At 74.5% G+C, this 21,486-nt stretch overlaps 5 protein-coding genes across 5 annotated transcripts; 3 read left to right on the top strand and 2 right to left on the bottom strand.

Moving 5' to 3' along the window:
- Nucleotides 1–212: 212 nt before the first annotated feature.
- On the bottom strand, nucleotides 213–6,726 carry TTC31 (tetratricopeptide repeat domain 31). The gene is made up of 18 exons (XM_086464889.1): nucleotides 6,591–6,726; nucleotides 6,305–6,366; nucleotides 6,116–6,185; nucleotides 5,764–6,005; nucleotides 5,485–5,568; nucleotides 5,213–5,281; nucleotides 4,914–5,093; nucleotides 4,702–4,824; nucleotides 4,549–4,612; nucleotides 4,266–4,356; nucleotides 4,038–4,179; nucleotides 3,386–3,487; nucleotides 3,228–3,300; nucleotides 2,914–3,055; nucleotides 2,670–2,744; nucleotides 2,465–2,567; nucleotides 2,244–2,339; nucleotides 213–455 (listed from the first exon to the last, which is right to left on the bottom strand). Exons 1-18 carry the CDS (start codon nucleotides 6,709–6,711, stop codon nucleotides 213–215), a joined length of 2,082 nt encoding a protein of 693 aa, XP_086321015.1. The 5' UTR covers nucleotides 6,712–6,726.
- A 351-nt stretch (nucleotides 6,727–7,077) lies between these two features.
- Nucleotides 7,078–11,583, top strand: CCDC142 (coiled-coil domain containing 142). The gene is made up of 11 exons (XM_086464205.1): nucleotides 7,078–7,125; nucleotides 7,451–7,547; nucleotides 7,662–9,119; nucleotides 9,242–9,328; nucleotides 9,680–9,844; nucleotides 9,942–10,099; nucleotides 10,222–10,374; nucleotides 10,553–10,667; nucleotides 10,753–10,930; nucleotides 11,032–11,243; nucleotides 11,348–11,583. Exons 1-11 carry the CDS (start codon nucleotides 7,078–7,080, stop codon nucleotides 11,581–11,583), a joined length of 2,907 nt encoding a protein of 968 aa, XP_086320331.1.
- A 990-nt stretch (nucleotides 11,584–12,573) lies between these two features.
- On the top strand, nucleotides 12,574–15,938 carry LOC147415761 (programmed cell death protein 4-like). Its single transcript, XM_086464888.1, has 10 exons — nucleotides 12,574–12,922; nucleotides 13,326–13,423; nucleotides 13,505–13,618; nucleotides 13,931–14,156; nucleotides 14,789–14,915; nucleotides 14,985–15,099; nucleotides 15,261–15,368; nucleotides 15,450–15,560; nucleotides 15,668–15,807; nucleotides 15,887–15,938. The coding sequence occupies exons 1-10, from the start codon at nucleotides 12,574–12,576 to the stop codon at nucleotides 15,936–15,938; spliced, it is 1,440 nt and encodes a 479-aa protein (XP_086321014.1).
- Nucleotides 15,939–16,341: 403 nt separating this feature from the next.
- MOGS (mannosyl-oligosaccharide glucosidase) lies at nucleotides 16,342–19,130 on the top strand. The gene is made up of 4 exons (XM_086464560.1): nucleotides 16,342–16,702; nucleotides 16,780–17,000; nucleotides 17,118–17,314; nucleotides 17,399–19,130. The coding sequence occupies exons 1-4, from the start codon at nucleotides 16,342–16,344 to the stop codon at nucleotides 19,128–19,130; spliced, it is 2,511 nt and encodes an 836-aa protein (XP_086320686.1).
- An 822-nt stretch (nucleotides 19,131–19,952) lies between these two features.
- On the bottom strand, nucleotides 19,953–21,370 carry WBP1 (WW domain binding protein 1). The gene is made up of 4 exons (XM_086464886.1): nucleotides 21,302–21,370; nucleotides 21,080–21,182; nucleotides 20,792–20,953; nucleotides 19,953–20,638 (listed from the first exon to the last, which is right to left on the bottom strand). The coding sequence occupies exons 1-4, from the start codon at nucleotides 21,368–21,370 to the stop codon at nucleotides 19,953–19,955; spliced, it is 1,020 nt and encodes a 339-aa protein (XP_086321012.1).
- Between the last annotated feature and the right edge of the window lie 116 nt (nucleotides 21,371–21,486).

The following is a 21,486-nucleotide window of genomic DNA, read 5'->3' as shown; positions in this document are numbered from 1 at the left end:
TTAAATTTAATTTTCTATCGGGTCTGTCCCGCTGCCCCACCGCCCCGAGAGCGGGGGGCACGGGGGGGCCCGGCCCGGCCCGCCCGGGTGTAAATATTTGGAATAAAGGCGACACCTTACTAAGGAGCGCAGAGCGGCTCTGGCGGCGGGACGGACGGACGGACACCCCCGGGCAGTGAGCACGCACCGGGGGGATGCCCGGCTCTGCCGGCTTACCCGGGCCGGGGGGGCCTCGCCGGAGCAGGGGGCACCAGAGACCCCCCGGGCCCGGCTGCGCCCATCCCCGTGGCCCCGGGCCCCGCCGCGCGTCCGCCGGGCTGCGGCTCCCCCGTGTCCCCGCGCTGCGCCGCTCCCGATCGCAGAGTCTCCTCGGGGGGGCCGGGGGTGGTGGTGGTGTCCGGCACGGTGACGTCACGGCACGGTGACGTCACTGCGCGGAGCGGTGATGTCACTCTCTGATAAGCGGGGGGGAGGAGCCCCCCACAGAGGGGGAAGGAGGCGAGCAGACATCCCGGGGGGGCTCGGCCCCACACCCCCCCTCGATGAGCGGCCGGGGGCCCGGAGGCGACGGGGGCGGGGAGGGGGCTCGGGCAGCTGCCGGGGGTCCCGCGGGGCCGCTGTCACCGCAGCGCGGCGTGTCTCGGCTGCGCCCCCCCCCCCCCCCCATCCCTATGAGCCCCCCCGATCTAATTACGCCGGTGCAAACTTCCGAGGGCGGAGCCGCCCCCCCCCCCCCAGCATTTTCTCCGTTTTTAATTGCATTGTCCCGCCCCTCCCCCCGCGCAGCAGCCGCCCGATCGAGGAGGGGGAGGGGGAGAGACGCGATTGCTCCTGAAAGTGCCTTTGAGCAGCCCCGGGAACGGCGGTAACCGGGGGGGGGGGAGGGGGGGGGCGGCTGCGGCTCCGGGGCTGCCACGGGCGGGGGGGTCGCGCACAGAACCGCAGCGGGACCCCCCCGGCTGCCGCCCCCGGCCCCGGCGCAGCCACAGCCCCGTCTCCACCGCTGAGAAATGCGGCTGGGGGGGGGTGGGGTGTCTGCGGCATGTCACCCCCCCGCCGTGTCCCCCTGCAGACACACACGCGTGCACGCACACACGCACACACACGCAGACGTGCACTTGCACACGCACACACACGCGTGCAAACACGCACACCCGTGTGTCCCCAGGCGGCCCCCCCCGGAGCTGAGCTCAGGCTCGGGCTCGTCGCCGCGGGGCCGGTGGCCGGGGCAGGGTCACAACCCCCCCCGCCCCTGACAGACCCCTCTGACCCCCTCCCCCCCCCCCCCCGCCTCGGCCACTCACCCCCGCACCCCCCAGGGACCCCCCCGTCCAAGGGCAACCGGCCCCTGGGGGGGGGGCAAACCCGAGGCAGCGGCCTGGGGGCAGCCCCAGGGCACGCTGTGCCCATCACCGGGGCCTCGGGACGGCTGCAGCCCCCCCGCCCCCCCCCCCCCGCACGCTCGTCTTTTTCCTCTTCCAATTTTCTGGATGATTAACTCGACTGCTGTTTCCTGACAACCTCTGCTGTTGGTATTAATTTCTTTTAACTAGTGATTAATTACTCCTTGTCTCCCGCGCCCCTTCTCCCCGTTGCCTATTTGCATATTAATCAAATTCTACTTGATGGCCCGCCTGTCACCGCCCTGCGCGGCCCCTGCCACTCCTGTCACCTGCAAATGACATTACAGCGGGGCCCACAGCCCCCCCGGCTCCTGCTCCCCGCCAGACACCACCCCCCCGGGGCGGCTGGGGACCCCGGGCTCTGCTCCCCTGGGCCGGGCAGGGGGAGGGCAGGGAAGGACAGACAGACACCCGCCGCTGGCTCTCGGTTTTATTAAAAACCCCCAAATCGAGTACAAATCCCTGAAGGGGCCGCGGGGAACGGCCATCGCGGGGCACAGCCCTGTCCCACCGGCTCCCCCCGGCCTGAGGAGCTCCAGGGGGGCCGCCCCCCCCCCCCCCGCCTCCTGCCCCACGGGACCCAGAGCAGGGCCGGGGGGCAGCAGCACAGACCAACCCCCCCCAAAGGGGCCGCAGACCCCACCGGGGGCAGCCCCGCAAGGCACAGCCACTCGAGGCACTGGGGGGGGGATGACACCCCTGCCCACAGAGGGGGCGGGGGGGGCAGGTCCCGCTGCCTGCAGAGGGATAAGGCACAGGCAGGGCACAGGCAAGCCCCGCGTGGGGTCCGGCTCCAAGGAGACCCCTTGGCTACTAGAGCCCCCCGGGGGGGGCCCCCACCTCACCGCGGGGCTCCGGGTAGCGCCGGGGGGAGGGGGTGGCGTGGGAGGGGTGCTTGAGCTGCAGCACCAGCCTGCTCCCCTCCACCTCGGCATCCTGCGGAGAGAGTGGGGCGTGAGCGGGGCCCCCACTGGGGTAGGGACGGGGCCACCCCCACACCCCGTACCCCCCTCCTCCGGCCCCGAGGGTCCCAGGGCGCGGTGTGCCCCCCCCCCGCTCACCTGCATGGCGCCGAACGCCGCTTCGGCCGCCGCCTTCCGCGCATAGTTGACGAAGGCGCAGCGCCGCTCCGGCAGCAGCCGGATGAAGCGGATCTCCCCAAACCTGGGACGAGGGTGTGGGGCATTAGCACTCACCCCTGAGAGAGCCCCCGCCCCCCCCGGGCCGGGGGGAGTGGGGACAGGAGGGGCTGCGGGGGCCACTCACCGGCTGAAGGAGCCGCGCAGCACCTTCTCGCTGATCCGGGGGGTGACGTTGCCCACCCAGAGGGGGTAGCAGTCCCTGCCAAACCGCACCAGCGTCACTGGCAGCTGGCTCCAGCCCACACACCGGCCTGAGGACCCCCCACCGGCACCACCAGCTCCATGGGAGCTCCACCCGCTCCTGCCCACCGCCCCCCAGTAAGCACTGGTCACCCTCGCCGCCGGGCAGGGGGCTGCCCCGGCCCTACCTGGCAGGATGGGTGGGCGGCAGCGCGGGCTGGCTGCTGGCCGCGGGCCGGCCCTGGCCTTTTCCCTGGCTCTTGGAGCTCACGACAGTCGCGAAGCCACTCGTGTCCGTGTCCCGGCAGCTCCCACTCGCCCGCTCCCCCGCTGAGAGGGGGGGACAGGCTCAGCTGGCTCCACAGCACCCACCGTGGGCCGGCCCCAGCCCCGGCACCCCCCTCCAAGACCCCCTCCAGCCCCAAGAGCACAGCCCAGGCCCCCCCGCACTCCCCGGCTCCGCCAACGGCCCCAAAGCAAAACCACCGCTGGGGTCCCTTACCGGAGGGAGGTGACGGCATCTCCCCGGCCTCCAGCAGGGACTGGGACACGGGGACCCTCCCCAGGCTGCTCCGCTGTAGGGGGGGGGGAGAGGAGGTCAGGCCTGAGGGGGTGGCAGCTGGGGATGGTGCTGGGGACACGGGGACAGCAGGGCCTCACCTGCAGCAGGGCCCGGCAGGCCTCCAGCTGGGCGCCCACCTCCGCGCTGGCCCCGTTCCGGTGCAGCAGCTCCTCGAACGTCCTGGCAGCCTCGGCGTAGCGCTGGCGCCCGGGGGAGGGGGGCTGAGCACCTGCTGACCCCGCCGGCCCCCCTGCCCACCAGCCTCGGCCCCCAGTCCACCCCACGCAGGGCTCTGCCTGGTCCTGCTGCCACCCTGCAGCCCCCCACCCAGCCCTGGCACCCCACAGCCCCCCCTGACAGCCCTGCTGGCACCCGACAGCCCCTCACCCAGTCCTGGCACCTCCAGCCCACCCAACCCTGGCACCCCACAGCCCCCCGCCCAGCCTCGCTGGCACCCAGTGACCCCTGCCCAGCCCCGGTACCTCCAGCCCACCCAGCCCTGGCACCTCACAGCCCCCCCCCAGCCCCAGTACCTCCAGCCCACCCAACCCTGGCACCCCGCAGCCCCCCCCCCCCCCCCCAAGCCCTGCTGGCACCCCACAGGCCCCCCCCTAGGCCTGGCACCTCCAGCCCACCCAGCCCTGCTGGCACCCCACAGCCCCCCACCCAGCCCCGCTGGCACCCCGCAACCCCCGCCCAGCCCCGGTGGGACCCTGGAGCCCCCCGCAGCCCCCCGCCCAGCCCCGGTACCTCCAGCCCTCGCAGCGCCTTGCCCTTGCGGAAGAAGCCTTTGGGCCACCCGGGCTGGAGCCCCAGTGACACCTGCGCGTCCCTGAGCGCCTCCTCGTAGCGCCCCAGCTTCTCGTAGCAGTAGGAGCGGTTCCCAAAGAGCCTGCGGGGAGAGCGGGGCTGCTGCTGCTGCTGCCCACGACCCGCAGCCCCGGGGAACGCCGCCGCCCAGCCCCCCCAGTCGCTCACCGGTGCTCCCCGGGGTTCAGCTTCATGGCCTCGGTGAAGGCCCGCACCGCCTCGGTGTACCGGCCCTGCTGGGCTGCCTCGTTGCCGCGGCCTGCGGAGAAGAGAGCGGCTCCACCGCCCCCCCAGCTGTGAGGGAAAGGCGCCTCGGGGGCAGCCCAGACCCACAAAACCCCCCGGGGCAGAGCCACCCGCAGGGGGAGGGGCTGGGAAGCAGCAGGGCAGAGCCCCCCTGTGCATCCACCCCCTCTCCTGGCTGCCCGGGGGGACCCGCAGCCTCACTGACCTGCGAGAACCAGGCTCTGCTCCACCACGCTCATGTCCGGGGGCACAGGCTTGGGCTTGGGCGCCTGCGGGGCGGGCAGGCAGGGCAGTGCGGGCCGGGGTGCCCGTGGGGGCGGGCAGGTCCCTCCCCAGGGCCCCGTGGGGTCTCACTCACCTTCCCTGGTGCCCTCCTGCCTGGCTCGGCGCTGCCTGGTCTCTCCTTGCCGGGCGCCCGCAGCCTCCCGCCCGCTTTCTGCCAGGCTTTGGAGACGAAGGCGCAGCTCAGGTCCAGCTCGTCCTGGGGGAGGCAGGGTGGGCGAGGCGGGCAGAGCCCCGGGCCCGTCCGCAAGGCAGACCCCGCGCCAGGCCGCCGCCGGCAGCCCTCACCTCCATCTCCTCCGCTCGGCCCTTCCGGGCTCTCCCCTCCTTCCCTCCCTCCCTTCCCGAGGGGGCTGCGCTGCCCCGGAGGCACGAGGAAGAGCTGGGGGGCGGCTTGCCCTCCCCCTCCTCAGCACTGCTGTTTTGGGGGTGCCCAGCGCCCGCCGCGCTGCTCGGGGACGAGGTGCTCTGGAAGGAGAGGGCAGGGGTGAGGGGGCAGCAGGGGCAGCCGGGGAAGCAGGGCGCTGCCTGCCCACCCCTCTCCCCACAGCGGGACCCCCAAGGGCAGCGCAGCCCGACTCGCTCACCGCCTCGGTCTCCTGCTTGTTTTTCAGCTCTTGCTCCAATTTCTCTTGCTTCTTCCGGTCTTTCTGCTTCTGGAAACCGGAGAGCGAGTCGTGAGCAGGTGCCGGGCAGAGCAGCACAGACCCCACGCCGTGGCTCTGCCTCGGTGGGGTGGGAGCAATCCCCAGGCTGCCCCCCAGACACGCTTCCCCCTCTTCGGGGCAACAGTGAGGCTCGGGAGGAAGGGAAAGGCGGGCAGCTGCCCGCAGGCTGCGGGCTGCCAGGGTGAACCCACCTTCTTCTTCAGCTTCTTCTTCTCTGCCTTCTTCTTCGCCCGCTCCTCCTCCGCCACCAGCTCCCGCGCGTTCTTCTCCGCTTCCTGGGGGGAGCGACGCCGTGAGCCACCGGTGCCCGGCACCGGGAGAGCGGGACAGCCCCGGGCATGTGGGTGGCAGCGCTGCCGCCCCCCCTCCCCGAGGGAGACGCGAGGACAAGAGGGAGTGGAGGATGCGACACGGCCGAGGCGGGGGCACCTTGGGGAGCAGGGGGGGCGGGGAGGGCGCCCCTCACTCACCTCGGCCGTCAGCTGGTGCCTCCACGGTGCGGGCAGCCGGGGCATCTTTGCCCCGAGTGCGGCCGGGGGGAGGCGAGGGCCCAGGGGCTCCTGGCAGAGGAAGGGCCCCTCGAGCCCGCAGAAGCTGTAGGCGAAGCCCCCGTCCTCGCAGGGCGGGCCGAAACCGATCCACTCCCCATCTTCATCCACCTCCTCCTCGCTAGACTCCTCCAGCCCGCCGGGGTCGTTCCAGAAGGCCAGGCCTGTGCAGGGAGAGGCGGGGGGGCCGTCAGCGGCAGCTCCCGAGCGCCCGGAGCCCCGGCAGCCCTCCCCCTGGCCCCGGCAGCCACCCCGGCCCCTGCTCCCGACTCACCGCGGCCGAACGCGTCCCAAGCCGTGGTCACTTCTCCCATCGCGCCGCGGTTCGCCAGGCAGGAGGGGACCTGCGGCGGCACCGGGAGCTGGAGCGGCGGCACCGGGCGGGGGGGGGTCGGGAAGCGGCGCAGCCTCCCCCCGCGGGGTTCCCGGTCCCGGTCCCCACCGTTCCCGCGCCCTCACGTACCTGCCACCGGCTGCGCTCGGCCTCTGCGGCGCCGGGCAGGCGGTGCAGGGGGCAGACCGGCGCTGCGGGGAGCGGAGGCAGCCTTGAGCCGTCGGAAACGAAACCGAAACACACCGGCGGGGCGGGGCCGGGACAGGCCAGGCCCCGCCCCCCCCGGGCCCCGGGCCCCCCCGCCCCGCTCGGTCCCGCCGGCCCCGCGGGCATCCCCAGCCCCGGCTCCCGCCGCCCTGGGACCCCCCGGTGCCACCCCCCGGTGCCACCCCCCGGCTCCGCCCCCCCCGCGTACCGCCGCTCCAGCCGCCGGGGCCGAGCACGCAGCCCCAGGGGCAGGCAGCGGGGGCGGCCCCGAACCTAGAGGCGCCCAGGCCCGGCCCGGCCGGGTCCTGGGTCCCGCCGGTCCCCCGCATCGCCCCGGGCCGCCGCCGCCGCCGCCGCCGCTAGAACTGGGGCAAAGCTCGGACCGGAAGTGGGGCGCAGGGCGGACCGGAAGTAGGGCACGGCGCCTGCTGAGGCTGCCCGGCCTCCATATTGGGTGCGGGCAGGACGGCAGCCCGTAAGGCCCGCACCAAGCGGCACCGGGGCTCCGCTTCCCCTCCCGCCGCCCCCGCTTCGCCTCAAACCGCGGATCCGGCCGTGTCCCGCTACTCAGGACCTCCCTTCCACCGGGTACCGCGGCGCTGACCTCCCAGCGGGTCAGCCCTGCCCGTTCCTCCGGATTAACGCGGGCGCGGCCTAAGCCTATTTCCTCCCGCCGCCCCCGGGGATGGCCCAGCATGGAGGACGGCGGCCTTGAGCGTCGCGGCGGGGAGCCCTGCCTGCAGGTGAGGCCCCGAACGGACGCGGAGACGCTCCCCCGGGGACGCGGGATCGGACTTGGGCCCGGTGCCGCCGCCACGGCCAGGAACCGCTCCCGGCCGTGGCGGCGGCACCGGGCCCAAGGCCGCCCTCGGCGTCTCCTTGACAACGCACCCCCAGGGGGCGTGGTCTGACCGGGGGGCGTGTCCGCGGCAGGGCGACTCCGCGGTTACGATGGGCAGCGCTCCGCCGCGCCACGCCCCCCTCCCCGCTGACCCCGCCCCCTCCCCAGTAGCTCCGCCCCTTCGCCCCCCAGGCTTGGGTCCTAACCCCCTCCGCGGTGCCCCGCAGGTGGATGAAGGCGACGGCGCCGGCCTGAGCGGCCTCATCCTCCTCCTCCTCCAGCCTCCAGGGGATGGGGCTGCCCGTGGGGAGCCCGCGGAGCCAGGTGAGGCCGCGGCAGAGCCGGCGGGGTGGGCGCGGGGAGGGCGGGCAGGGGCTGCCCCAGCCCCCCCAGCCCCACCCCCTCGCCCCCCGACACCGAGGGTCCCCGTCCCCGCAGGTGGCAGCTCCCTGGGGGGCCTGGCCCGCTCCCTGCAGAGGGCGGAGGCCATGCTGCGCAGCTGCGTCAGCCCCGGCCTGCGACGCCTGCTGCCCCCGCGGCCCCGCCGGCGCAGCGGCGACGGCAGCGAGGAGGAGGAGGAGGAGGAGGAAGACGACGAGGGAGAAGCGCCCGCCACCCTGGCCCTGCTGGAGCAGAGCTTCTCGGGGCTGCGCCGCTGCCTCTGCGTCTGGGAGGATCCCCGCACCGAGACCTTCCGCGGCCACGTGCGGCACCAACCCGGCGACGCCGCCACCGCCGCCACCGCCTTCTCCTACCACCCCGTCCACCCGCGCGTGGCCGAGCGCGGCGCCGCCCTGCACGCCCTGCTGCAGCAACGCCACCTCCTCCGCCTCGCCCGCGACTACAGCCGCCGGCTGAAGGCCGCCTCCGACTTTCTCCGCCGGCTCCTGGCACTGCCGGAGAGGCCGGAGCCGCCGTCGGGGGACCTGGGGGCCGCCCGGCCGCTGCGGGGGCTCTGCCAGGAGCTGCGGACACACGCCGGCCACTGGAGCGGGCTGCGGCGGCGGATGCGCGGCGACCCGTGGCTGCGGCCACTGCTGCTGCGGCGGCACGAGTCGGTGGCGCACATGCGGCGGGCGCTGCTGCTGCTGGCGCTGCAGGCCACCAGGCTGGCCGAGCGTCACGCCGAGGCGCAGTTGCGGGGGCTGGCGCGGGCTGGCCCCACCGCCGTTCCCACCCCGGCGCTGCTCTCTGACCTCTTCCAGGGCCTGGAGATCTACAACCGGGTGGTGGGCGACCTGGCTCTGGAGCTGGGCACCGCTGGCCGCCTGCCCACCGGTGTCGCCGGCTGCCACGGGGCGGACAGCGACGGCTGCCACGCCTTCCCCGCGGCCCGGGTGCTGGGGATACTGGCGGCCGAGCGGGGCCGGCTGGCGGCTGAGCGGCTGCAGCCGCTCCTGCAGCGGCAGGACGGGACAGAACCCGTCTGCTGGCAGGACGCCGAGGTGCCTTGGCCCCCGGAGCACGGTGCCACGGTGGCGGCGGACACGGGACCCTCTGGAGAGGAGGAGCCGCCGGGCCTTGCCGCGGAGCTGCAGGCGCTGTGCAAGGAGGACGAGGAGCTGATGGGCTTCATCCTGGGGGTGCTGGTGGCCTCTGCCGACAGCCTCTGGCACCACGTCCTCCACGGGCCCAAGCCGGAGAAGCCGGCGATGGCGGAGAGCCCCGAGCCCCTGGAACCACCGTCGGCCGGCCTGGGCGCGGCTGCTGGGCCGCGGTCGGTGCGGTGGCTGGACGCCTCCCGCGCACCGGCGGCCGAGGCCCTGCACGCCCAGTACCGCCGGCTCTTCTGGGGGGCAGCGGGCACCGCGCTGGGGCACCGGTTGGGGCTGCCGCACGGCGGGACGGGACGGACCGTGGCTGCGGTGCGGGAGCTGAGCCGCGCTCTCACCCGGGGTAGGTGGGGGCCGGGGCGGGGAGGGGGAAGCGAGGCAGCGGCCAGGAGCGGCTCCCCGGGACCCCTCCGGTGCTGCTGCCCTGGGGCGCGCTGGCCCTCATGCCCTGTGTCCCCCCCACAGCCGGTGTCCCCCAGGAGTGCGAGGAGGAGCTGGGGCGGCTCTGCCTGCGCCTGCTGTGCCGGGGCGTCCTCCGGAGCTGGGAGAGAGGTGCGGGATGCGGGGTGTGGGATGTGGGGTGTGGGGTGTGGGGTGTGGAGTGTGGGGTGTGGGCAGGAGGGGGGTGCGGGGTGTGGGCTTTGGGGTGTGGAGTGTAGGGTGCGGGATGTGGGTTACAGGGTGTGGGGTGCAGGGTGTGGGGTGTGGGCAGGAGAGGGGTGTGGGGTACGGGGTGTGGGGTGTGGACAGGAGGGGGGTGCGGGATGTGAGGTGTGGGGTGTTTGGTATGGGGTGTAGGGTGCAGGATGTGGGGTATGGGGTGTGGGGTATGGGGTGTGGGGTGTGGGATGCAGGGTGCGGGGTGTGGGCAGGAGGGGGCTGCTGACCAGTGCCCCCCCGCAGACTTCTCCCGCGCCCTGGGCTCGGGTCTGTCCGACAAGTGCTCGGGGGAGCCGGTGCCGGCGGCGGGGCCGGTGCGGAGCAGGACGGCGCGGTGCCTGCAGCGGCTCTACCCAGCCCTGGCCTTCGCCCTGCGCTGCCTGCGGCCCCTGCCCGCCTGCTTGCCCGGTGAGTGGGGTCTTGGGGGACGGGGGTGGGCATCCCGGGGGTCCCCTCGGGGCTGACCCCCTCCCCACCGAGACCCCTGACCCCCTGCCTCCCCCAGGCCGCCCCCCCGGCTCGCCCTGCCTGCGGCTGCAGGTGCTGGGCTGCTGCCTGGCCACGGCGCAGGCTGCCTGCGCCTGGCTGATGGGCAGAGCCTGCCGGTACCTGGCGGCCTGGGCCCTGCCCCAGTTCCTGCTCGTCACCCAGGGGGACCTGCAGGTACGTGGGGGACCCGGGGGGTTCAGCCCGGTCCCTGCAGAGGCTGGGCTGTGGGGCTGGAGATGAGGCTGGCCGTGGGGCTGGCCGTGGGGCAGGATTCCTCTCGCCGCTCTTCCCTCCAGCTGCTGAAGACGGAGACAGACAGGCTGGTGGTGGTGGTGAGCGGCACCTTCCCGGAGCCCGGGGACGCCCCAGCTCCGGTGCCCCCCGCCCCGCTGTCCCACCGGGAGCACCGGCTGTGCCAGCAGATCCGCTCCATGGCTGCCAGCATCCAGGTACGGCCCGATTGCGGTGAGTGGGACCTCCGGGAGCTGGCAGGAGCTGTGCTGTGCCGTGCCGCGCCGTGCCAGGAGGGGCCCCGGTGTTTCTGCCCCAGCTGGGCACGGCCAGGGGTGCCACAGGGCGCTGTGGGGCCGCTGTGCCACACTGGCCGCCCCTGTTCTGCCCCCCAAGCTCTTCTCGGGGGACGTGCTGAAGATGTTCTCCACCGACTGCAAGCGGATGTCGGCCGAGATCTTCGACCAGACCATGCCGCTGGGCAAGCACTGGAGGGTCGGCCTGCGCGCCGGTGGGTAGGGGCGCCGCGGTGCCGGGCGGGACGTCGGGCAAGGCTCGAGCGAGTGTCACCATCGTGTGTGTCCTCCCTTCCCCAGACCTGCCCAGCTCCCCCAGCGCCTACGCGGCGGCGGCGGCCCAGGCGGTGCTGGGCCAGGTCCTGCAGGGTGCCCAGCTCCTGCCCCGCGACGCCCAGGCGCCCACGCTGGCCAGGGTGACCACCGCCTTCCTGGAGGCCTGGATGGACCACATCCTGGCCCAGCGGATCAAGTTCAGGTACCGCGCGGCGGTGATGGCGGTGGCCGGGGCGGGCAGCGCCGGGGTGGCCGGTGGGTCTGACTGGTGGCCCCCCCCCCCTCCCCGTGTCCCCCCTCCAGCCTGCAGGGAGCCTTGCAGCTGCGGCAGGACTTCGAGGTGGTGCGGGAGCTGGTGGGCTCGGAGCGCTACGGGCTGCCCCCCGAGACCCGGCAGTCCCTCCTCTCCCTCCGCGTCTTCCAGCAGATGGACGGAGCCATCCTCTGCCTCCTGCAGCAGCCCGGCGGGGCGCCCGGCGTGTCCCCCCGGCCGTGGCACTCCCTGCGCCGCTGCTGTGAGCCACGACACCGGGTGGGGGATGACGATGGCGGAGCGGGAGGGGACCACCGCCATGGCCCCCAGCCCCGCTGACTCCCCCGTTTCGTCTCCCCCACCCAGGTTCGGACAACGGCGCCCACCCGCAGGAGCCCGCAGCGGGCAGCCTGCACGGTTTGGAGACCCTGGAGGTACCGGTGGCGGTTCCCGGTACCGAGCTACCGGCGCGGTTACGGAACGGCGTCCCCGAATCGTACCTGTCGGGCAACCAGCAGCAATGGCTGTCGCTGCGGTTACACCGGGCCCGCCGGTGGCGTGTGCCCGGGTTGCCGTGCGTCGGGAACAACCCCGACACCTGATCGCAATAAATAATAATAATAATAAAAATATATTAAAAAAAAAATCAAAAAATTGGGGGTCTCCGTGTCCGGCTCCATCCCTGTGCTGGGGTTTGACTGGGTGGGTGGGCGTGGGGGGGGGTCTGCCCAGTCCCCGACCCCCCCCTCCCCGACCCGTGCCCCTGCCCGGGCCACCGGGCTTCGGCGCCGCCGAAGCCCGGTGGCCCGGGCAGGGGCACGGGTCGGGGAGGGGGGGGTGGGGTCGTCGTGGCTACCGGAGCCCCCGTTGTGACTACGGTTCCCATGATGCCACCGCCGCCGGTCACTTCCGTCACGGGGCGGGGTCGGGCCGAGCCGAGCGCCCCTTCCCGGTCCCGGTCCCGGTCCCGGTGCGGCCCCGGTGCCGCCCGTTATGGCCGTTCCCGCTACCGAGCTGGGAGCCGCCGATCGCCTCCCCTTCGCGACGGTGAGTAACGGGAACGGGAACGGAACGGGAGACCACCCACCCCCACCCCCACCCCCCCCCAAAACACCGGGGCGGGGGTCGGGAGTCCTTGGTAGGGCTGGGGCGGGGGGCAAGGGGGTCGCGGAGGAGGCGGGGGGGGCCGTGGGGGAGGCTGGGGGTGTGTGGGGTGGGGGGGCCAGGAGGGTCAGGGGTCCACGGGGGGCTGGGGGGAACTTAGGGGGGGTCCGTGGGGGTCGTCGGGGAGGCTGGGGGTGCACGGCGGGGGGTCCCGGGGGAGGCCAGAGGTCCATGGGGGTCCCAGGGGAGGCTGGGGGTGCACAGTGGGGGGTCCCATGGGGGTCTCAGGTGAGGCCGGGGGGGGCACTTGGGGGGGATCCGTGGGGTTCCCAGGGGAGACTGGGGGTGCACGACAGGGGTCCCAGGAAGGCCAGGGGTACGTGTGGGTCCAGGGGAGGCCGGGGGTGCGTGGTGGGGACCCCTTGGGGGAGAACAGGGGTCCATGGGGGTCCCAGGGGAGGCCGGGGGGGGTTCATGACAGGGGTCCCATGAGGGTCCCTGGGGGTCCCGGTGCATGTCGCGGTGCCCCGGTGTGCGGTGACGGTGCCCGTGGTGCGCAGGGCCCCTGCCCGGTGGCTGCGGGGGAGGAGGAGGACGGGGACGAGGAGCTGCTGGGGGCCGGGGGTCCCCATGCCTGGACCCCCCAGGAGAAGCTGCTGCACGAGGCGCGGCTGAAGGCCAAGGCCAAGCGGCGGCTGCGGCGAACCTCGTCCCGGGACTCGGCCCGGGAGTCGCTCTCCGAGGGCGCCGAGCCCGGCCCCGAGCCCGGCAGCCCCAAGGGCAGGGCCCACGACCGCCGGTCCCGCATGGGCAAGGGCCGCGGGCTGCCCAAGAAAGGTGAGGGGCGGCGGCAGCAGGGACCCCTCCTGCATCCCCCGGGGGGCTGGGACCCCTCCTGTCCTTGCCATGGGTCTGGTATCCCCCCTGCATCCTCCCCATGGGGCTGGGACCCCTCCTGCATCCCCCATGGGGCTGGGACCCCTCCTGCGCCTCCCATGGGGCTGGGACCCCTCCTGCGCCTCCCATGGGGCTGGGACCACTCCTGCATCCCCAGGGGGCTGGGACCCCTCTGGAGTCCGTGGGGCTGGGACCCTTCCTGCACCCCCCATGGGGCTGAGACCCCTCCTGCGTCCCCCGTGGGGCTGGGCTCCCCCCCAGTGCCCCAGGCTTAGTCCCTGGCTTGGAGGGGGGGCCCCACGGGGGGCCGAGCCCCCTCTCACCCCATGCGTGCCCGGTGCAGGCGGTGCCGGGGGCAAGGGTGTGTGGGGTGCCCCCGGCGTGGTCTACGGCTACCAGGAGCCCGACGCCCGCGACCCCAACTACGACGAGGCAGCACAGGTACGGCCCCAGCCCCCCGCCGTCCCCCCCCCTGTCATGGACAGGGGTGCGGGCAGGGGTGGCACCGTCCCGTCCCCGCAGGGGGACACCGTCTACGCCACCGTGGTGCCCGAGCTGGAGGAGGGGGAGCTGGAGAAGAACGTGCAGCCCATGGTGCTGGAGTACTTCGAGCACGGGGAGACCAGCGAGGTCATGGTGCGTTGGGGTGGGGCGGGCTGGGGGCCTCGGGGTGGGGCGGGGGGCCCCCAATGATGAAGACCCTCAGGAACGGGGCAGGGTGGCTGGGGAAGGGCCTCTTGGGGAGGGGGTGGGGGTCCGTGGCTGATGGGGACCCTTCGGGAAGGGGCAGGGGAGGGGGGTCCCTTGGCGGTGGGGACCTTCAGGGGGGCCAGGCTGGTGGCAGGGAGAGAAAGGGGGTCCCTCGGGGCTGGGGGGAGGCGAGGGGTCCCCAGAGGAGGGGCTGGGGGTCCCCGGGGCGGCTGGCGGGGGGTAACGTGCCGGGCGCAGGAGCTGCTGCGGGGGCTGAACCTGGGCAGCCGGCGGCCCGCGGTGCCGGCGCTGGCGGTGGCCCTGGCGCTGGAGGGCAAGGCCAGCCACCGCGAGCTGACCTCCCGCCTGCTCGCCGACCTGGTGGGCCGCGTCGTCACCCCCGAGGACATCGCCTGGGCCTTCGACAAGATGCTGCGGGACCTGCCCGACCTCATCCTCGACACCCCCGAGGCCCCCCAGGTGTCGGCGGGAGCGGGGACGGCACGGGGTGGGGGGGGGCAGGACATGTGGCTGGGCTGGGGGATGCTCTGGGAGTCCATGGCTGTGCTGGGGGGTCTGTGGCTGTGCTAGGAGAGGCTTTGGGGGTCCATGGTTGTGCTGGGGGGTCCATGGCTGTGCCAGGAGAGGCTCTGGGGCATCATGACCATGCTAGGGGATGCTCTGGGGGGACACGGCCATGCTAGGGGGTCCGTGGCTGTGCTAGGAGAGGCTTTGGGGGTCCGTGGCCGTGCTGGGGGGTCCATGGCTGTGCTAGGAGAGGCTTTGGGGGTCCATGGCCATGCCGGGGGGTCCATGGCTGTGCTAGGAGAGGCTTTGGGGGTCCATGGCTGTGCTGGGGGGGTCCATAGCTGTGCCGGGGGGGTCCATAGCTGTGCCAGGAGAGGCTCTGGGGGATAATGACCATGCCAGGGGCTGCTCTGGGGGGGGTCATGACCATGCTGGGGGATGCTCTGGGGGGACACAGCCATGCCAGGGGATGCTCCGTGGGGTCTTGGCCATGCCAGGGGGGTCCATGGTTGTGTTGGTGGATGCTCTCGGGGGGGTCATGGCCATGCCAGGGGTCTGTGGCCGTGCTGGGGGCTGCCCAGGGTCTGCGGGGCCGGGTGCTGACGCTCTGTCCCCAGCTGCTGGGGCAGTTCATCGCCCGGGCGGTGGCCGACCACGCGCTGCCCCTCGATTTTCTGGAGCGCTACAAGGGGCGCGTGGACTGCGAACACGCCAGGTAAGCGCCGCCCGGGGGCCCCCGCCGCCCCCCGCCACCCCCCGCCGCCCTCACCCGCCTCTCCCGCAGGGCCGCCCTCGACCGCGCCGCCGTCCTGCTCCGCATCAAGCGCGACGTCAACCGCCTGGACAACGTCTGGGGCGTGGGGGGCGGCCAGCGCCCCGTCAAGCACCTCGTCAAGGAGGTCAGCGTCCAGCCGCCCCGGGGTGTGCCCCGCACCGCGTCCCCCAGCACGGGTCCCCCTGCTCCTCCCGTCGTCCCTGTGCCCCCCGCCCCCCCCCCGCCTCTAGCTGTGCCCCCCGCTGTCCCCGGGGGTGCGAGCCCGGCGGTGGTGTGTGCCCCCAGATGAACCTGCTGCTGCGGGAGTACCTGCTCTCCGGGGAGGTGTCGGAGGCCGAGCACTGCCTGCGGGAGCTGGAGGTGCCCCACTTCCACCACGAGCTGGTGTACGAGGTGAGGGGTGGGGGTCCCGGGGGTTTGTGTGCCGGGGGGCATCCCCCCCCTTGCCGCCCCGCTGACGCCCGCCACCCGCAGGCGGTGGTGATGGTGCTGGAGGGCTCCGGGGAGGCGCCCGTGGACATGATGGTGACGCTGCTGAAGGTGCTGTGGGAGACGGGGCTGGTGACGCTGGACCAGATGAACCGGGTGAGCGCGGGGCGCGCGGCTCAGGGGCGGGGGGGGGGGTATGTCGGTGTACAGCCCACCCCCCGGGGCTGACACTGCCCCCCCGCCCCCCCCCCCCCCCCCCCAAGGGCTTCCAGCGGGTGTACGAGGAGCTGGGGGACATCAGCCTGGACGTGCCGCTGGCCCACGGGCTCCTGGAGCGGCTGGTGGAGCTCTGCTTCGACCGCGGCATCATCACCCGGGCGCTGCGGGACGCCTGCCCCGCCAGGTACCGGCACCGGGGGTCCGGGGAGGGGGCCAAGGGGGTGCTGCCCCCCTCCCTTCATCCTCCTCCTCCTCCTCCGCAGGGGACGGAAGCGCTTCGTGAGCGAGGGCGACGGGGGACAGGTGAAGCAGTGAGCGGGGTGCTGCCGGCCGCCCATCGGCCCCACCGCGGGCTGGCGGGGGCCAGGGCCTGCTCGGTGTGCGTGTGCCCCCCTCCCGCCGCCATGGGGCAGGGGCAGCCCCCCACCCCCACCCCCCCCTCCCCCCAGCCGTGGGGCTGCCCCGGCGACCCCCGCCCGGCCGTGGGGGCGACCCAGGGACGCAATAAAGCGGCTTCCAAGGATGTGCTGAGTCTGGCCTGGAGGGAGGGGGGCGGGGAGGGTGTTGGGGCTGGGTTTGGGGCGCGGGGGAGGCCCGAGGGTGCGTTTCGCGCTCCTGCCCGCCAGGGGGCGCCACCCGCCGCCGCCTCGCCGGGCGCCCAGCGCGGCGCCGCTCTCCTTCCGTCGCGCCGTGATGACGCCGTCGGGGGCGGCCGGCGATGGCGGGCGACAGGCGGCGACGCGGCGGGGAAGGCCTTCGGGAGCGGACCCGGGAACGGGGAACCCGGCGGGAACGGGATCAGCACCACCAACACCAACAACAGCAACGGGGGCCGGGCCGGGGCCGCACGGCGCTGGTGGTGGCGGCGGCGGCGGTAGCGCTGGGCCTGGCGGCGGCGGGGGTGGCGGAATGGAGGCGTTGGAGCGAGGCCGCCCGGCTCGTTACCCCTCACCCGGCTCCCCCCGCTCTTTCCCCCGGTTCTACGGGGCCCCTCGCATCGCCTGCCCGCTTCTGGGGCACTTACCGGCCTCACGTTTACTTCGGGATGAAGACGCGCAGCCCGCGGGCCCTCGTTACCGGTGAGGGGAGGGCTCGGCCTGCCCCCCCGCTCCCCGCCGGCCAACGGAGGCTGAACCCCCGTCCCCGCTCTCCCCAGGGCTGATGTGGCTTCAGCAACGCGACGGAGGCGGCAGCTTGCGCCACACGTGCGAGCAAAGCGACGGGCTGTCGCGATACGGCTGGCTGATGCACGACGGGGAGAACTTCGGGGTGCAGGAGATCCGCGACGAAGGCTTGGTCTTGACCACCGAATTCGTTAAACGGCCCGGAGGGGAGCACGGGGGCGACTGGAGCTGGCGCGTCACCGCCCGGACGGAGGTGAGGGCCGATGGGGTGGGGGGGTGGGGGGACACCGCCTCAGCGCCGCAAAGACCCCTTCCCCGCGCCTTCCCCCTCGCCTCAGCCCCCTTCCCTCACCCTCCTCTTCCTCCGCAGGCCGCGGGCGGCCCGGCCCCACTCCTCTCCCTCTTCTTCTACGTCGCCACGGACGGGCAAGGGACGCTGCAGCCGCACCTGGAGAACGGGACGCGGCTGGCCGCCGTGACGGGGACGACGGAGGAGCTGGGACGCTTCACCCTCACCTTCCTCCCCCCCACCGCCGCCGACAGCGCCGAGGACCCCAAATACGCCAGGTGCTTTGCCGCGATGCGCGCGTGTCCCCCCTCCCCACCCCAAATTCCCCATTCCCTGACGCCCCCCACCCTCTCCCGTCACAGCTACAACTACCTGGAGGCGCCGAGCCCGGGGCTGCACCGGCTCACCGAGGTGGTGCGGAGCAGCCTCAGCAACCGCTTCGTCTTCGCCGCGCCGGGGCGGCCGCGCCGCCGCTTCTTCGCCGTCGACGCCTTTCGGGGGCTGCCGGAGGAGGAGGGGGGAGCGGGGGAGCGGCCCCCGCGCGGGCACCTGCTGCTGCACCAGGTGACGCTGGAGCCCCCCGGGCGGGTGGAGGTGACCTTCGAGTCGGGCAGCGCGGCGGCGGGGCGGCCGGAGCGGCTGGCGGGGGCGGCGCTGGCGGCGGCGCTGGCGCGGCACGCGGCCGCCTTCGAGCGGCGCTTCGAGGAGACCTTCGGGCTGGGCCGCAAGGGCTTCCCCCCGCCGCAGCGCCGCTTCGCCCAGGCCGCCCTCAGCGACCTGCTGGGGGGGGTGGGCTACTTCCACGGGCGCTCGCTGGTGCAGCCCCCGCGGGGGGAGCGCCCCGTGCCCGCCGCCGAGGCCGCCCTCCTCACCGCCGTCCCCTCCCGCTCCTTCTTCCCCCGCGGGTTCCTGTGGGACGAGGGCTTCCACCAGCTGCTGCTGGGGCGCTGGGACCCGGCGCTGAGCCGCGAGGTGATCGCCCACTGGCTCGACCTCATGAACGCCGAGGGCTGGATCCCCCGCGAGCAGATCCTGGGGGAGGAGGCGCGGGCCAAGGTGCCCCCCGAGTTCCTGCTGCAGCGCCCCGAGACGGCCAACCCCCCGACGCTGCTGCTGGCCCTGCAGCGCCTGCTGCCCGCCGCCCCCCGCCCCTACCTGCGCCGCCTCTTCCCCCGCCTGCGCGCCTGGTACGAGTGGCTCAACCGCACGCAGGCGGGGCCCCTGCCCCTCACCTTCCGCTGGCGCGGCCGCGACCCCCACCCCGAGCGCTTCCTCAACCCCAAAACGCTCGCCTCGGGGCTGGACGACTACCCCCGCGCCTCCCACCCCTCGCCCGACGAGCGGCACCTCGACCTGCGCTGCTGGATGGCGCTGGCCTCCCGGGTGCTGGCCGAGGTGGCCGAGCGGCTGGGCGAGCCGGCCGGGCCCTACCGCGCCATGGAGCGGGCGCTGGGCGACAACGCCCTGCTGGACGAGCTGCACTGGGCGCCGGAGCTGGGCGCCTTCGCCGACTACGGCAACCACAGCACGGCCGTGGCGCTGCGCTGGCAGGAGGCCCCGGCGGCGGCCCCGGGGCGACCCCCGCCGCCCCCGCGGCTGGTGCGGGAGGTGCGGGAGGCGCCGCGGCCGCGCTTCGTGGGGGCGCTGGGCTACGTCAGCCTCTTCCCGCTGCTGCTGCAGCTGCTGCGCCCCGACTCGCCGCGGCTGCCGGCGGTGCTGGCCGCCATGCGGGGCGAGCGGCAGCTCTGGACGCCCTTCGGGCTGCGCTCCCTGGCCCGCGACAGCCCCTTCTACCACCGGCACAACACCCAGCACGACCCCCCGTACTGGCGGGGCTCCGTCTGGGTCAACATCAACTACCTGGCGCTGCGGGCGCTGCACGGCTACGCCGAGGCCGAGGGCCCGCAGCGGGAGCGGGCGGCCGAGCTCTACCGGGAGCTGCGCGCCAACCTGGTGGCCAACGTGTACCGGCAGTTCGCCGAGAGCGGCTTCCTCTGGGAGCACTACAGCGACAGCACCGGCCGCGGCCAGGGCTGCCGCCCCTTCGCCGGCTGGTCCGCGCTGGTCGTGCTGGTGATGGCCGAGGACTACTGAGGGCCGGGGCGCGGGCAGCCACCGGCCCTGCCTGTCTTTCTCAGGGGCTGGGGGGGGCGGGGGGGCGTGGAGCCCGCTGCCTCCCCCCGAATAAACCTCCACCACCGTGGCCTGTTGCTGCCTGTCTTGGGGTAGGGGGTGGGAGGGGGTGTGTGTGTCTCTGCCGCCTCTCTTGTAGAGCTGGGGGGGCGGCCCAGCTCAGCCCCAGTGCCTCCCAGTGCCCCCCAGCAGGCGTGGGGCTGCTGTACTGACTTCCACATCTCTTTAATGGTGAGAGAACGCTATGTGAACCGCCCGTCGTGTCCGTGTCCCGTCCCCCATCCCCCCCCCGCGGGGATGGGGCCCCCCCAACACCAGCAGCGCAGAGCTGGGGGGACAGGGGGACGGGACACGGGGCAGGCACAGGGCCCCTGGAAGCAGTTCGGAGGGGAGGGGGCTCCGGCGGGATCACGCTGAGAGCGGGGCTGCCCCGGGGAAGGGGCAGGGGGGGCCACACGATGGGGCATGGCAGGGAATGAATCGGGGTGAGGGGTCCCCGGGGGCTCCGCGGCGAGAGTCCAGACCCCGGGGACGCTGCCCCGAGCTCCCCGGCACATGGGGGGCCCCTGCCGAAGCGCTGCCCATCCTGCTCTGCCCCACGCCGGGCGCCCTCTGAGCGAGCGGGGGGGGCGGGGGGTCGCACCCACCACGCCCCCCGGCTGCTCCAAGGCGGGGAGGGTGGGGGGCAGAAACGGGCTGGGGGAGCGCCGGGCTCTCGGCACCCCCGGGGCGGCAGGACGGCGCCGGGCGAGCGGGCCGGCAGCGGGGAGGGCAAGGCCGGGCTCAGACGGGCAGGACGGGCGAGCCGGGCCCCTCGCCGCCCCCCTGGCCCGGCAGCCCGCAGCGGGGCGGGGGCGCAGGGCCGGCCTTGCCCAGGAGGTGGGTGCCTTCGCCCTCGCCCTCCTCCTCCTCCTGGCAGCGCCCCACCTCGATGCCGGAGTCCCCCGTGAGGCGCCGGTGCCGGAAATGCTCGCTGCCATCACCGCTGCCACCGCTGCTGCTGCTGCCGCCTTCCTCCCGGGCCGGGCTGGCCTCCTCCTCCTCGCCCTCCTCGATGTCGGAGCAGGGGTGGCAGTCGGCCTCGAAGAAGTCCACGGTGGAGGAGAAGAGGGCGTGCTTGTGGTGGGCCCCGCGGGCCGGCGGCGGCGGCGCCTCCTCAGGGGGCAGCTCCCAGCTGGTGCCGGTGCTGCTGGTGCCGCCCTCCTCGCTGGGGGTGCTGGCCCGGCTGCGCTCCGTCTCGTCCGTCGCCCGCACCGAGAGCGAGGTGCTGCTGGGGGAGGTGGCACAGCTCGACTCGCAGGAGCAGCTGGTGGAGTTGTCGGAGCTGGGCGAGAAGGTGAGGCTGCTGGAGCCCAGGCGGCTGCGGGGCCCGCTCAGCTGGGCCAGGATGGCGCTGTAGGGCGGCGGCGGCGTGCTGGGCCGGTGGGCCACCTCCTCGTAGGCGGGCAGCTTGAAGGAAGCCAGCATCCCTGCGGGGAGGGCGGGGGGCGCGGGTCAGGGCAGCCCCCCAGGTCTCGGAGGGGACAGACCCGGAGGGCGCAGCCTGGCAGGGGGCCCCGGGGGGGGAGGGACACACAAAAGGGCGGCTGGGGGGGGACGACAAGAGGGGGCGCCTCACTCACTGAGGTCCATCATGGAGGCGGGGTAGTTGCAGGCACCGTGGTAGGCGATGAGGTTGATCTCCCGCTGCCGCTGCTGCTGCTGCAGGCGCAGCTTGGCCCGGCGGTGCCGGTAGGCGCAGCAGCAGCTGAAGAGGATGAGGATGGTCCAGAGGAGCCAGAACCCTGCGGGGAGCAGAGCGGGGGGGGGAAGAGGTGTGCGTGTCACCCTCCGCTGCAGCCCCCAACCCCCCACCCCGAGGCTGCAGGGCCCCCCCCGGAGCCCCCGACACCCCCCCCGCCCGCACTCACACCACAGCTCGTAGTAGTAGGTGCAGCAGCCGGTCTCCCCGCAGCAGTGCCCGGTCTCGCAGACGTAGGGCTGGTTGTTCACCCCCGGGCAGTACTCCCGGGCCTGCGGGCACAGCCGCGCCGTCACGCCGGCCCCGGGGGAAGGGGGTCCCGCGTCCCAGCCCGTGGCCGGGCGCCGCTGTCGTGCCTTGTCCCCCCCCTCCCCCGCCGCCCCGGCCGTACCTGCTGGTGCTGCCGGCCCAGCAGCGCGGCCCAGGCCCCCTCGGCGCCGCCGCTCCCGGGCCGCTCCATGGCTCCGCCTACAGCCCGCCGCGGCCCCGCGCCGGCTCCGCCCGCTCGGCCGCCCCGGCCCCGGCCCCCGCCGCCCGCAGCAGCAGCCGCTGCCCCGCCGCCGCCGCCGCCGCCCC

This window comes from Leptosomus discolor, chromosome 4 (genome assembly GCF_034619465.1).
Source record: "Leptosomus discolor isolate bLepDis1 chromosome 4, bLepDis1.hap2, whole genome shotgun sequence".
Lineage (NCBI taxonomy): Eukaryota > Metazoa > Chordata > Aves > Leptosomiformes > Leptosomidae > Leptosomus > Leptosomus discolor.
The sequence above is the reverse complement of the archived record's forward strand: the minus strand, read 5'-3'. Positions and strand labels throughout refer to the sequence as shown.